This window comes from Manacus candei, unplaced genomic scaffold (genome assembly GCF_025592945.1).
Source record: "Manacus candei isolate 608988 ecotype Guabito, Panama unplaced genomic scaffold, ASM2559294v1 h1tg000067l, whole genome shotgun sequence".
Taxonomy (NCBI): Eukaryota; Metazoa; Chordata; class Aves; order Passeriformes; family Pipridae; genus Manacus; species Manacus candei.
Window position 1 is genome coordinate 11,421,081 of NW_026138115.1, and position 14,151 is coordinate 11,435,231.

The following is a 14,151-nucleotide window of genomic DNA, read 5'->3' on the forward strand; positions in this document are numbered from 1 at the left end:
TATGCTATACAAGCATAACTTCTAATCACCTTTGAACCAAAGTCAAAGATTCATAGAGTTTATTGCAGCTGGCTTCCAAAGGACAAAGTTGAAAGCTTTATAGCAGATAGAGGGAGACTTCAGTTAATTTTCATTCTGCAGAACTGAAGTAATGAACATGAGTACTATTGCATATGTGCAGACAAACAATGATAATGAAAAAGAGATATTTCCAACAGCTTTCATTAGGATGAAACTATTAAATTATTTGCAATGACATCTTAGTAACTGTAACTACTGAGTAGAAAGGCAGACGTCTCTTGTGGCTAAAATTCCTATGGTTCTTATACTAAAATTCACAGAAGGGTCAACTCAGAATTAATGGTGTAATTTAAATAATCTGAGTACACTGGATGGCTCTTTGAAGACATGGCTTTGTATAAGTAAGGGAGATGTTGCATTTCCTACACCACTCAGTGTCTGCTTTATTAATAAAGATCCCAAAGCAAATCATAAGTTGGTAAAAGTTCTCCTAATATCTGTTTTATAATAAGTACTGTATAGTTTATAATATACAGCTTTGGCTACACTTTTATGATAGCACCAAAGGGCTATTCTATACAGAATATAGAGTTTCACAGTGTAGAATATTGCACTAATATATGGAAGAATATAGTCCACGGCAAAAGCAATTTAACAACATAGTTCTCTTGACTAAGGATGTTTGGCTGAAAATATGGATCAACTTTTACACTGGATCAAGTGTCATGCCAAAAAGATTTTTTTAAACAAGTATCTTTTAAAAAGTAAGTCAAAGGAAGAAAAGTAACACTAATTCATGCTTCCAGTTGGACAAATTTTAACAGGTAACAGTCATTCATCATCCAGACTTAAACCAACTTTTTTACCTATGATAACAAATAGCAAGATTCCCTATTACAAAACCAGTTACAAACATAACTCAGTGCATTTCTAGAAAATCATGGAACCTGTGACTTTTATAATTTTGCATCTTCAGAACACATTTCCAAGCTTTCAATGCCTCATATTTTGCCATATAATAGAATACTGTCACCTAATAATAACTGCTGGAATAAGAGGAGAAAAAAGAAGTCTGAAAGAGTGAAACACAGGTCTCTGTATACTACTCATACACCACTGTTGCAGCATTTGATCCTGTCATAAATACACATGGTCTCAGAGAAGTACTTCTTTGATCAGGGAAACTAATTTTAAAGATAAAACAAGTGTTTGCCCTGTTATACCACAGTAATTGCTAAAAAATCAGCAGCTGAACCTGAATGTTAAAATTGTAACTGGGACCTAACCACAAGACCATTACTTTCCTGAGAAATAAAAGATGCTCTAGATATCTATTTGCAAATTTACTGGTTTTGGAAATTAACTTTGCTGGAGGGGGGTGTTCAGTTTACTAATACTTACTTTCTCCAGGAAAATTTATGTTCAGGTTTCCTTTGAATAAAATATAAAGAAGTTTCAAGCACAAAGACATTGCCTGAAATAAAGGTGCAGGAATCTGAAGATGTATACCTTTTATGTAAAGTCATGTTTCGGTTTATAGTTAATGAACAATCTGTATAAAATCTATGCTGACAAGGACTCCCAAGTGGAGCATTGTGGAAAAAACACATTCTTGGAGGCTTCCACTTTATCTGTGCATCAGGACTGAAGAAAAACATAATAAGTAATGATACAGAGTCAGTGCATAGTATACAGGCTCTAAAAAAATGAACCAACTGGCTTTTGAAATTATACTTAAAGCTAGAAGGGACTATCTGATGGAAGCACTCCACAAGACAGGCATAGAGCATACATGGTATGTTCTCTACTCACATAAAGCATCTCTACTGCTTTCCTAGAAAAGGGAAAAAACATTGTTCCTTTTTCCACTTGAGTGAAATGAGAACAAGGTGTTCTTCCTTTGATCTCAACTCACCACTAGGGGGGAAATAAAAAAAATAATTAATCATTTCCTACCCCATGCTATCTGCACCAAATGCTCAGAAAATACAACCTATTCCATCTCATTTAGTCTTGAAGTTGTCAGCTATTTCTGTGGTCTCTCCTATCCACAGCTCTGAAATTGTTTCAGGATGAGAGGAGGGGACCTTGAGGGAAAATGTAACAGTTAGTAAAAATACTGCTGCTTTATTGTGCTAGTAGTATACTACTATCTCATACTATTTCTGATTGGAATATTGACTGGAATACCTAGCTCTTAGATAACTTCATTATTACAAAGTTATCACATACTGATGTTTACATTGCACTGAGCTTAGATTTAGCAAGGCTAACAATTATTGGCACAGTTGAACCATGGCAGTAAGATTCTTCTAACAAACGTTAAACTATCAAATACATCACCAAGTTTGTACTCGGCAACAAAACTCCTGTATTTTCACCATCAGAAATACATTGCTGCCTGAATGTAATATAACCTGAAACAATTTAATCAATCCAATCCCTAATTCACCTACCTGGACCCACCGCATTGTTTTTATAAACGCTGTTAATAATGGTGCTCTGAAACAGTGGCCAGGAGTTTTGTATAATGACATTATTAGTATCAGTCATTAAGACTTGTAGAGTAAATACACTACAGCAGTGAATCACATAAGCTCAAAATAAGAAACCTCAAAAATACTCAGTTAGGTAAAAAATATAATTGACAAAACTAAAATGGCTTCCTAAGGCAATTTGAAGTGTGAAGTTAGTTGAAACTTGCAAACTAATAACATCTAAGTATAAGACTTTGTTTTTTTTAGTAAAATGCTGGGTTTAATATGTTCAGTAAGGCATTTGAACTTTAGTTTGTCCTTCAGAAAAGACAGCACATTAAATGATGACATTCTTCTGAAGGAAAGGAAATGTGGTTGGAAACTACTGACAAGAACTAAAATCCACTCTTGTAGAGAAGCGGAAGCAGATAGGATATCGACTGAAGAATCTGAATAAAGTATTGAATTAATTGAAAAAGAGGAAGCCTGAGAAGTTTTCTCACTGTGCCTAATTTGCTGAAAGGACACTCCATCCCCTGCTAGACACATTTCTTTAAGTCAGGACATTCAGCACTTCAGAACACATAAATCTGTCACTACTCTTGAGTTCAGATGAAAAATCCAAAACCTGACATACTCCAAACTAGAACTTTGCAAAAGTCTGCTCTATGTTGCAGAAACATGGGGTGTATACGGCATTTTGTACACTAAAATAAGCTTACATGTCCTTTCCATACTGAAATCTTTCTAGGACTTCTTAGTCTGTGATTTGGCATATCAGATAATAGAATTCTCTCCTGTCAAAACAACACAGATTATAGTGTGTTTCATACTCAGTTAATAGACAATTCATTAAAGCCTTTATGAATAATTTTGAATATGGAGCATGTAAGGTACAGTCACCTGTAATTACAATTCATGCTTTAAATGCAGAAAGACCAAGGTAATACACCTGTTAAAAGAAAATATCACAAGCATCGAGAGTGGTCTACAAAGCAACATTTATTTGCACATGTACAGAACAAAGCAACAGATGCTGTTGTTTTCAATACAAAATTATATAAAACCAGTATTCACCTTCAGAGATAACACCATACCACTTTTAAGTTTTATTAAATACATTCAGAAAGCATTCTTGCACGCACAAAACATTAGTATTAGGTAGTCCCAGGTAACTCCAACACTGCAATGTAATTATTCCTAGTGGTATGAAGGGATCAAAGATTAGTCTGCAACTAAAATAAAAAGAACCCTGGTTGAGGAGCAAGCTGAAGTCTTTCCTCCACTGGCCACCAAGCAAGGATCATCACTGAACAGACTAACTGTCTCCAGAATACAGATGTAAATACTACCAAAGTACCTGCAGAAGGCAGGTAAGAGTGGTTTTCCAGACTGACTTGAGATATCTTGGCCAGTGTTAACATTCCCATTTAATCACTGCTTGCCTATGGATAGGAAGGTTTTATAAGACTGGAATATAGTATTGACTAAGCGCTCGCGATTACAGAAGAAAGCAAAAAGTATAGATCCAAATCAATTACTTCTCCTTCCTGACCAGCACTGAAGAGATTATTTGCCATACTAGGTCTTACAATTCCCATTCTTGCAAGGAATAGAGGGGAAAGGTAAAACTTTTACATTTCCTGCAATACTGCCTCCCTAAATATGATCTAAAACGGGGAATTTAATTGTCAACAGGACATCTCAAACAATTTATTTAAAATGCACATTTATTTCTACAAAAAAAAGTATATGATACAGAAGAAATGCTCACACCTACGTAAAAGGTTTACCTATTAAAATATACAGAAGATCTTAATGAGTACAGGATATTTAAAAAAAAAGATGCAAAGGAGTGTTAATCTTTTATTTTTACATTTTCAGGAAGTTCACATAATTTTGGTAAGTAACCTTTTACAAAATTATGTAAAAAGTACAAGAATGCCTGGTAAACAGTCTGCATTTTTCCAAAAGATTTTTTACAGCATGCAATTCTTAAGGCAGCCTTCTCTTCCTCCTTACAAGGAATCCTTTCACTCAAATAATCTTCTGCTGCAAAGATTAGGCTAAGGAAGCTTGGTCTCTTCTGTTAACGCCTTTTGTCTTTCCTGTCTGATTTACGGTCTCTTTCACTCCGTGAAGTTCTCTTGCCTGACCGACTACTTTCTGATATTGACCTTTTTCTGTCAGACCTTGAACTTTTATCCTTTGAGCTTTTGGTATCTCTACTCCCACCTTTTGAGGACTTGTGACTTCTATCTACTCCTGAAGCATCCCTTCGCTTCCTGTCCGTGCTCCTTCTGCGTTTTCTATCTCTGTTATGCCCTCTTCCTCGGCTTCGACTTCTACTTTCACTACTACTAGAGCTACTGCTGCTACTATCCCTGCTAGTACTTCCACTTGTAGTGCTGCTGCTGGTGGAACTACTCCGACTGGTACTGCTGCCAGTGCTGGAACTACTTGCACTAGTAGTACTGCTTGAAGTACTACTGCTACTACTGCTGCTGCTGCGGCTATGACTCTTACCAGTTTTGTTTCCTGCCCTACCCCTGCTTCTACTCCTGGTCTTACTCTTACTTTCTACACTCAGTGTTTGATTCTGCTCTGCCTGTGCTTCAACCACCTTTACAGACACCACAGCATTTTCATCCTTGTCTGCCTGGGGCTCTATATCCTGAGTGGACTGAGACAACTGAGGTGACTGTGGTAGTGGCTCAGAGTGCGGCTGAGACAGAGCCTCAGCCACAGGTTCTGTCTGAGCTTCAGGAGCTTTCTCCTGCATTTCTTCAAGTTCAGCTTTATTTTCTGTTTTGATACCTTTCTCCTTCTTGGGAGAAGGAACATTACACACTTTTTCTGGCTGAGCATCACACTCTGTCGCTGGTTCTCCTTCTTTGCCATTTTCATTTTCTACAGGTTCTACACTATCTGCGTCATTCATTTCAGCCACGTCCTGCTCATTATCCACTGGCTGAACGTTTTCACTTTCCACTTTTATAACTGTGACTGCCTCATGCTGACCATCCTGTTGCTTGTCATTCTCCCTCACTTCAGTAGTCTCCTCTACTTTAAACTCCACATCATGTTTCTGTTCATCCTCTTCCTGTTCTTTCTCTGCATCACTATGCCCTGACCCTGAACCTATTTTTCCCTTTTCCTCCCCTGCTTCCTCCATTTCTACATCATTGTGCTGATTACCTGTCTCCATCTCTTCCACCTGCTGAGCCACCTTACCCTCTTCCTGCTCCTTGTTCTGTTCTTCCTTCTTTTCTTCATTCTGCACCTCCTGCTGTTCTTTTTCCTTCACAGATTGTCTTCTGGGTCTGGCCTCCATTTTGTTAATCTGCTCTGCAAATTCATTTCGCCTGCTTTCAAAGAGTGCTAGGGAATAAACGCATAAATAATAGTTAAGATAATCTACAGACACTGAAGTCTATTTTCCTTTTAACTATGAGCTAATAAGTTGTCAAATTGTTCAACTTATAAATACTGTGTTCTTATTCCTTCTGAAGTAGCAAGCCATTGGTTCATGATGAAAAAGATTGCTAGTTACCTTACAAAAACAAAGCAAAGGAGACAGTAAACTCAGTGGAGTATTAGAACGTAAAGCCCTAAATCTAAATTAACAGAAAGAGCTTCTGACTTCATTAAAGTCAATCCAACCAACAGCATATCAAAATATCATCTTATTTTCCTGGTATTTATCTATTAATAAGGTTATACTTCCTAAGGTAAACAAAAGATAGTAAGAATCAGCAAAAAGCTGTTTAGGTATTAAGAAAGCTTAATTACTGTAGGTTGTTCAGGTGAGCTAGTTTCTCTTATTCCCCAACCCCATGCAATGAAGAAAAGCTCCTAAGAAAAAAAAACCAACAAACCAATATATTCTTAGTTTAATAAAAAAAGAACAGTAGGACTACCATCAACTGGAGTATTTTAAATTGTTTTCCAAAAGAAAAATATAGGCATCCTGTGAAACAGAAATGAACACACATTGAGATAAAAAGAAAAAAAAAATAATCATAAAGTTCCAGTGTTGTGCTTAAGAAAACACTTCTCAAATGCTCTGTAAACACCTGCGTTTCCTTGGTTTTCAAACCACAGAATTTGCCTTTTTAAAGACTAAGTTACTGTACTGGCATACATCTTGGTACTAAAGCTAATATAAAGGACTATGTTTTAAACACATACCTCTGAGACTGTGCATACACATCTTTTCACTTCTTGGAACAGAATCAAATCACACCCCATAAAAAAATAAGTCACTGAAAGAATAATGTTCACTTATGATGAACACCCGTGTAAAAACATACAGTTTGTCCTAAGCATGAAATTCATGTATTTAAACAGAGACTTACATTTGTTTGGCAAACAAAGGGAGGTAAGAACGAAGGCCTTTGTATCACAAAGACCACTTACCATTCATCTTTTTCTGTGACTCTTCCATCAACTTCTGCGTAGCAGGACACATTCTGCCAGGTATGTAGAATAAATGGGGTTTTGTCTTTGTTCTTATGTATTTAATTATTTTAGCATTATGTTCATTCCATTCTTCTTGCTGAGAAATGAAAGTAAATCATCCTGAGATACACAAAAATAGTTTAAACAAGCGAAAGATCAAGAACAAAACTAAAACTCACCAACTGAGCAAGCTCAACCTTTTGCTCAAGTAATCGCAGCTCTGTCTGTTTAGCACGTCTTTCTTCAAACAGTTCTCGCCTCTCATTTTCAACTTGCTTTCTTTCTTCCTCAGCCTGCACTTCAAGTTTTTGTTCAATTTCTTGTCGTCTCTTTTGCTAAGATAAATAAAGAAATATGTGAATTTTTTCCTACATCAAGAAAGCGTTCTAGTTTGGTCCACTTGAAAATTTTGAATTATTTACACCATTAAAGACATTCCTAAAAACACATGAAGAAATATCGCCTAAATTAGAGGTAACAGAAGAAAAGAGCATCATTGCTTGCTGGTGCCTAATTTTTTATTGGTTTAACAATAAAATTATGGGGCCCTGTGAATTTCTGTCTGCTTTTCTATCATACCACTTGGATTTGAATTTTCAATATAAGCTGAGATTATCTCAGTTGGGTAGAGCCTGGTGTTAATATTGCCAAGATTGTGGGTTCAATCCCTGTAAGGGTCATTCATTGAAGAGCTGGTCTAGATGATCCTTGTGGGTCCCTTCCAGCTCAGAATATTCTGTGGGGTTTTTTCCCCTCAATGGCAGAAAAATAAAAGAAATGTATTTCAGGTATCAGGGAAGCCACGTAGATTTCCCACTTATGAGAGAAAAAAACAACTCCCCCCAAAACAAATGAAGGACTGCAGACTGGTGTTTGTGACCAACAAAACAAATTAGTTTGTAAATACTTCCAGTATATTCACTGCTAATTAGACATATTACTATAATCAAGGAATGCCCTGTTCTCATGCCCTAGACTGCCATATGCTCAGATTGTACAATAATTGTCTAAAAAAACCCCAGAATTTAGTGCCTAAACAACAAAATAGCTTTATCATAAAACTCCTCAGGCCTCTACTTTGATTTATAGCAAGTTTATACGTAAGAAGAGAAAAATGTCTATATGAATTCTCAGAAAAATTTTGCAAAGGGAAGTAACTCCTCAAGGTCTCTTTGTGCAAACACCTACTACTATAAAATAGATAAGGACTCCATGTTTCTGGACCATCCTAATCAACAGTTTCTTCTAAAGCAAGCAGGCAAAAGTGAACTTTAGTCTTATGTGCCGCATGACAAGTTAGCTAAATGACCCAAATACTGAATCTGAAAGTAATCAATACCAGCAGTGCAAGTCAGCCATGCTAACACTACACAGAAAAGATTCTAAATTCAAAGACTTTCTATCTGCTTCCACTAAACTGCTGAAAGGAGAACTTTCAAACATTATTTTTAATCTAAAGATCATTAGTATTAACTGAATAACGCATTTGGGGCAACAGCAAACAAATACAATATCCTTCATAATTTAAAAAGGCATACTAGGAATAAAGTTACCACCATCTTAAATACAATTTTGAGGTAATCATTAAGCTATGCAAAGCCTTTACTTCAGTGCAATCACATAATCATTTATGAAAAAAAAGAGATTCTTGTAATCCACACTGAAAAGGGGAAGGCATTTTTATACAAACAGACAGCATAATACGACCCCAAATTTCTGTACACGTGGTTATAATTTAAACATCTGGAACACACCAGGATAGGCACTGCTTCAACAATACCACGTCATCATTATTTCCAGAAGTAGTCTATGACCTTTTAAATAGTTACCTGATTAAATTCCATTTACTTTGAAATGATCCTCCATAACATGAACAAGAAAAAAGATAAATCTATTTTGTGCTTTACATGTTTTTAAAATGTACATTAATAAAAAAAAAATCCACCAAACTCTGCCTTTTCACTTCTGCAAAGGTCATAAATAGTGTTACAAAGTCATAGTTAGAGCCCCTATCCTGCCTCCCACCCCCATTCCCTGACCTAAGCCAAACAAAAACCTACATGTACTCTCACCAATTTGCTGCACCTGCAAGGGAACTTTCATTCCTATTTGAAGTAGCTTAACCACACAATTTTGCTTTATTATTTACAATCTGATAGAACTTAAAATGAGATACCCTCTCAGTAGCAATAGCGACTGAGGATTCCTGTTTAAATTTCTGAAGAGTGCCCATCAACAAGCCAAATATACGTCGATTCCTGAAAAACAAACAACAAAAAGGTATTTGAGATTCAGTTCAAGTACTAAGATTTTTATTTGCATAAACAATCAGAGAAACTTTCCACCTTGAAGATATTTATTTTTAAAGACTCAGTATTACTCAAGGCCATTAGCAATAGAAGACATATTAACTGTGCCAACAGTCAAGGATATAAGTTACAGTGACATATCATTTTGCTTAAGTGTAAGACACAGATCTTATCCATAACACGGCACTGGGAAAATTGGAAGCCTGCACGTTTTTCATCTAGAAATAATTACACTAAGGAAATATTATAAAAAAATCCTAAAGAAGAGAGTACTGAAGAAAAAAAGATTCAAGTAAATACAGTGGGAGCTATCAATAAGGCAGCAAACTGGAAGGTCACTGCGCTTTCTGAAAAACATAAACTCCCCTGTCCACAACCTGCTTACAGGATTAAGGAGAAATGGAGCCACAGGGGAGTGAAAGCTTATCTATCTCAGTTGCCTAACAATGAGACACTGCACTGTGGGATGAAGCCAGTGCTCTCATCCAATTAGGTGTTGTTTTGAGAAAAATAAGTAAAATTCTTCAACAAATTCCCTTCTTCAGAACAAGAACTGGATTCTTGACTTTCAACTTTTCTCTCCTTCCATTTAATCCCAAATTAAGTCTGTACAACAAGAGGCAGAGCCTCTTATTTGCCTTGACCTTTTTCCTGATTAAGAGAGAAAGGAAATGCTACTGTCTTCACTAAGTGCCACTCTACTACGCTGGCTCAAACCTGATGTGGAAAGGTAAAGGCACTTGGATATTAAATAGTAGAAACACGAACAAATAAAGAATTGAAAGCCAAAGATCCCTCAAAGTGCATTTGTATATGAATGACATCCCAGAAGACGCTGTGCAAAATCAAGAGTTCAGTGGATGCTCTCCTCTTAAAGAACTTCTTTCCACCACAAGTCATACAGAAACCAATACTGGTTTTCTCATCTACCCTGAGACTACTGAAGTGAAAAATAGTAGAACTACAATTCTAAGGGAACAAACTTTTAGTGCCTGAAGCTCTAGGAAGTTCTCTAAGAATTTTGAAAATCTTCCTGTGAGGGAAGCAGTTAGAAAGTGGTAATGGAAGCGAGAGCAGACCATTAGTGGTGTGATAACTAAAAGAAGCGAGCAAAGTGCCAGTTTTTTGTACCAGTTGATTTGTGGGCCTTATCAGAGAAGCCTTCTATAGATCCTTATTCCAGTTTTCATTCTTCTGTTTATTTGAGGTATGGATTATTGCACCAGGTGACTTGCAGTCTGAAGCAGATTGAGTCTAAGGAGTTTGGATACAGTTGGAAATTTGTTTTTCCAACAACTCTTACAAACAGAACTGCATTTCAGTGAGAATTTTAATAAGCTACCCTGAGACAAATAAAATATAGGAAAAATCTATATATAGGAGAAATCTAAAAAGCAGCAGGCAAAAATGAAGGTCAGATTGAACACACAATACTAAGTCTGAAAGTAAGAAGAGAAAAAACCCACATGATGGAACTACTGTGTTTTAGAAAAAAGCTGGGGGGGAGAAGAACGTACACCAAAAGCCTCCCTCAACCAACACAATAAATGATGAACCAAGACAACTGTAACAGTCCAAAAAGCTAATGGACCAATAAAGCTAAATATATTTCTGTTTTATTCAAAGGCAATGTTACTACAGCATTAGCAAACCTGTTCCTGTAGGGGGCCTGAGAAGTAGAATTCCTTGTCAGTTACCTGAACCGAACAATGTGTGTGTTACTGCTGTGTTTTCAGAGAGTATTCCTTAAAATAAATTTGACACCATTATGGTAACTCTTCAACACAATCTTTGATACATTACAGCCTGTGTGTTATACTTTTTAAATGTAAAGCTACTTCCTATGCTAGCACTCAAAAGTATCATGTTAGTGTTTAGAGATTTCTGCATACCTTTGTTTTCCTTTCTCATCCATATTTTGATCTTGTATAAGGTCTCGACGTGTTCGCTCTTTGGAGGTAGCAACAACAGAAGATGGCAACGCTGGCTACAATAAAGAAAAGCAAACTACTTTGTTCATCATGTTGCAGGTAAGTTTCTTCCTGCACAGCTCCTCTTATCATATATTACCTTTTTAATATCATCATCCTCTGCGTCGCTTTCTTGGCGTGATTCTCTTCTTGTCCGACGTTCTCCACCCAGCCTGAGGAGGAAAAAGTGTTAGTGGCCATTAGAGAACAGTGTCATTTAGGAGAGCATCTCTTCTAACAGGAGAAAAATACAAGTCAGAAGAACCAACACTACCAGGAAAAATCTCCCCACTCTTCCAACAACCAGTACATAACATTTTACAGACAAATTCTACTATCGGTGAAAATTACTGAGACAAAATAGTTCAAATTTTAACACAACTTGCACAGTAAAGCAAAACACAAGACTTCACAACACCACCATATTTGAGATGGTAGAATACATTTGGAATTTATTTCTTGTTTTAAATTTTAGCACTTTCCTTTTTGCTGACCCTCTAAAATGGCTACTGGTATAAAGGGATCACTAGACAGATTGAAATGCATTGAGGTAGAAAGGTTGGTATGATTTCTCAAATGGGAAATGCTATTTAAGTTACCTAGCCAAATACCTAAAAAACGAGTGAAGAGGGGCAGAAGGATTAGCATCTGAGAACATGAATGAACTAAGGTTTTAACAAAAAACAATCTAAAAAAATAATTTAAATAAAATACAAATTAAAATAAATAATTTAAATAGAAGTTATTTGGCTTTATGGCACAAAGCCAAATTTCATCTTTGTGGCACAGTACTTTCCTGTTTCCCAGTGTTCACTTTCCATTAACTCAAAAATTCCAAAGCAAGCCTTGCTTTGGCCAAGAACTACCACTGCACATTAAGTGCCCACAGCACTTAAGCTCACTGTTATCAGTCACATCTGATGGATTTGCATCCAGATGTGAAAACTCAAAATTTGAGTCCATTGTCAGACTGCCTGCATTCAATTTATTGAAGAGATTTCAATTATAATTCAAGTTATGTTTACTGTAAACAAACATGGCTACTAAGCAGAACTAATACAGCAAATTGAACATCCAGTAAAACAGAAAATTCCACGTGTCCTTGTATTGCTATATCATTATATTAGTGCTACCATCTTTATATTGCTCTAAGGTATGAAAAAGATTTCATCATTTTGCTATCATGCAAATTAATTCCAACAAGTCTTGAATACGTAATCTCCAAAGAAGACAGTGAAAGTCATCAGTTATTAACAGTTATTGATTTACTGTTACAAATTCTCATTCTGAAAAGCAAGTTCTCTGCATCAGTTTTTGCACCCACCTACTGGATGCACCTTCAAGATCCCTCTGTTTGGCTGGGGGTCCTCCTCCACTATCAGAGAATCCACGCCTAAAAAGAAAACATTTGTGATCTCAGAACAGGTTAGGTTAACCCTAGAGCCACCTTAAGGCTGCACAATTCAACTGTATTTTGGCTTTGTGGTCATGATGTAAACAAAAGTTTTGCTCAGTTATATCACTGTTTACTATTGCTACTGCAATAAAGTGTTCCAACATACTGCTTGTGAACCTTGAATTTCTGCATTTAACTGAGTAACTACAGTCAAACAAGGACCCCATTATGCTCAAATGATCGTATTTGCAATCGTATTCAAAATGTATTAAGCCTACACCAGCAGCTTAATACTGAACTTCAATGAAAAATCCAATACATGCTCCATTAAGAACTGCTGAACAAAAATTGTTCTTCTCATTCTACTTGGTGGAGTGGGGAGAGAAAAGGAGAAATAAGAAAGGAAAAGCCACAATGAAAGACTAGTGATTTTATCTAAACGTATTTTAAAATTCCTGCCCACTTCAACTCTTCCCATTCCTCCTGGAGCACCTACCAGTTTCTTAATTACCAAGAGATTGATCCTGACAGATTTCAAAGAGACAACGTCCCAGACACAACACAACTCCTGCCTTGAAATGTGATGTCCCCCCCCCCTTACATTTAACAGCTGAAAGGGTTGGGGAAGGCCACCAGTTTAAACTTGTTGTAACTCAAAACGAAAAAGCACTTCAAATTTAAACACCGAAGTCCTGTCGGGCAGCTCTGGTGCTCACTGAAACAGGAGTACAGAGAGGAGCGGGGGCAAACGAGAAACACGCAACACCAAAGCGAAAGGGCAGCACCGCCAGGGAACGGGTGGGGGGAACCCGACCCCCCGTTCTGCGCCTCCTTACCTTAGCAATAAGCTCCCGCGTCCTCTACCTCCACCGGGGCCTGTGAGGGCTAACAACCTGTTCTGGGGGGGCCTGCAAGAGACGGCGGCCGCTGTTAGTGATGCCCGCCCGGCCCGACGTGTCCGCGGCCGTGCCCTCTCGCCGGGGGCAGAGCTGCCGCCACGCCCAGTCCACAGAGGGCGCGGGGCCCGCGGGCAGCTCCGCGCCGCCCGCGATTCGGGCCCGCCGCGCACCCCCCGCCCGGCCCTTCTTCCCTCCGCGGGCCACCGGCGCGCCCGGCGCTTCTCGCCTCACCTCACATCATTGGGGTCCCGGCCCGTGAGCTTGCGAATATTCTCGTCCACGTGCTTGAGGCTCTCCTTGGCTTTCTCCAGCTGCTCCTGGAGCGCGCGCACCGCCACCGCCATCCCGCCCGCCGCGCGGCCTGGCCGGGCCCCGCGCGAGGCACCGCTGGGAAAGGAAGGGAGGGGAACGGGCCCCGCCCACTCCGCGGCCGCGGGCCAGGCCGGCACAGCCAATCGCGACTCGGCGGCGCCCTCTGAGCACCAATCATCGGGCACGAGCGGAAAGGACACGCCCCGCGGCAAAGGATCTCCATAGGCTCTCACCAATCACAGGACCCAGAGGCTGACTGGCACCCCAGCCGCCCAACTAGAGGAAGGCTCTGCGTGCCAGCTCCGC

General features: G+C 38.5%; 1 protein-coding gene across 1 annotated transcript; it reads right to left on the minus strand.

Moving 5' to 3' along the window:
* Positions 1 to 3,482: 3,482 nt before the first annotated feature.
* Positions 3,483 to 13,931, minus strand: PNN (pinin, desmosome associated protein). Its single transcript, XM_051806491.1, has 9 exons — positions 13,765 to 13,931; positions 13,471 to 13,542; positions 12,563 to 12,631; positions 11,339 to 11,411; positions 11,161 to 11,255; positions 9,136 to 9,217; positions 7,139 to 7,294; positions 6,918 to 7,056; positions 3,483 to 5,879 (listed from the first exon to the last, which is right to left on the minus strand). Exons 1-9 carry the CDS (start codon positions 13,875 to 13,877, stop codon positions 4,588 to 4,590), a joined length of 2,091 nt encoding a protein of 696 aa, XP_051662451.1. The 5' UTR covers positions 13,878 to 13,931; the 3' UTR covers positions 3,483 to 4,587.
* Between the last annotated feature and the right edge of the window lie 220 nt (positions 13,932 to 14,151).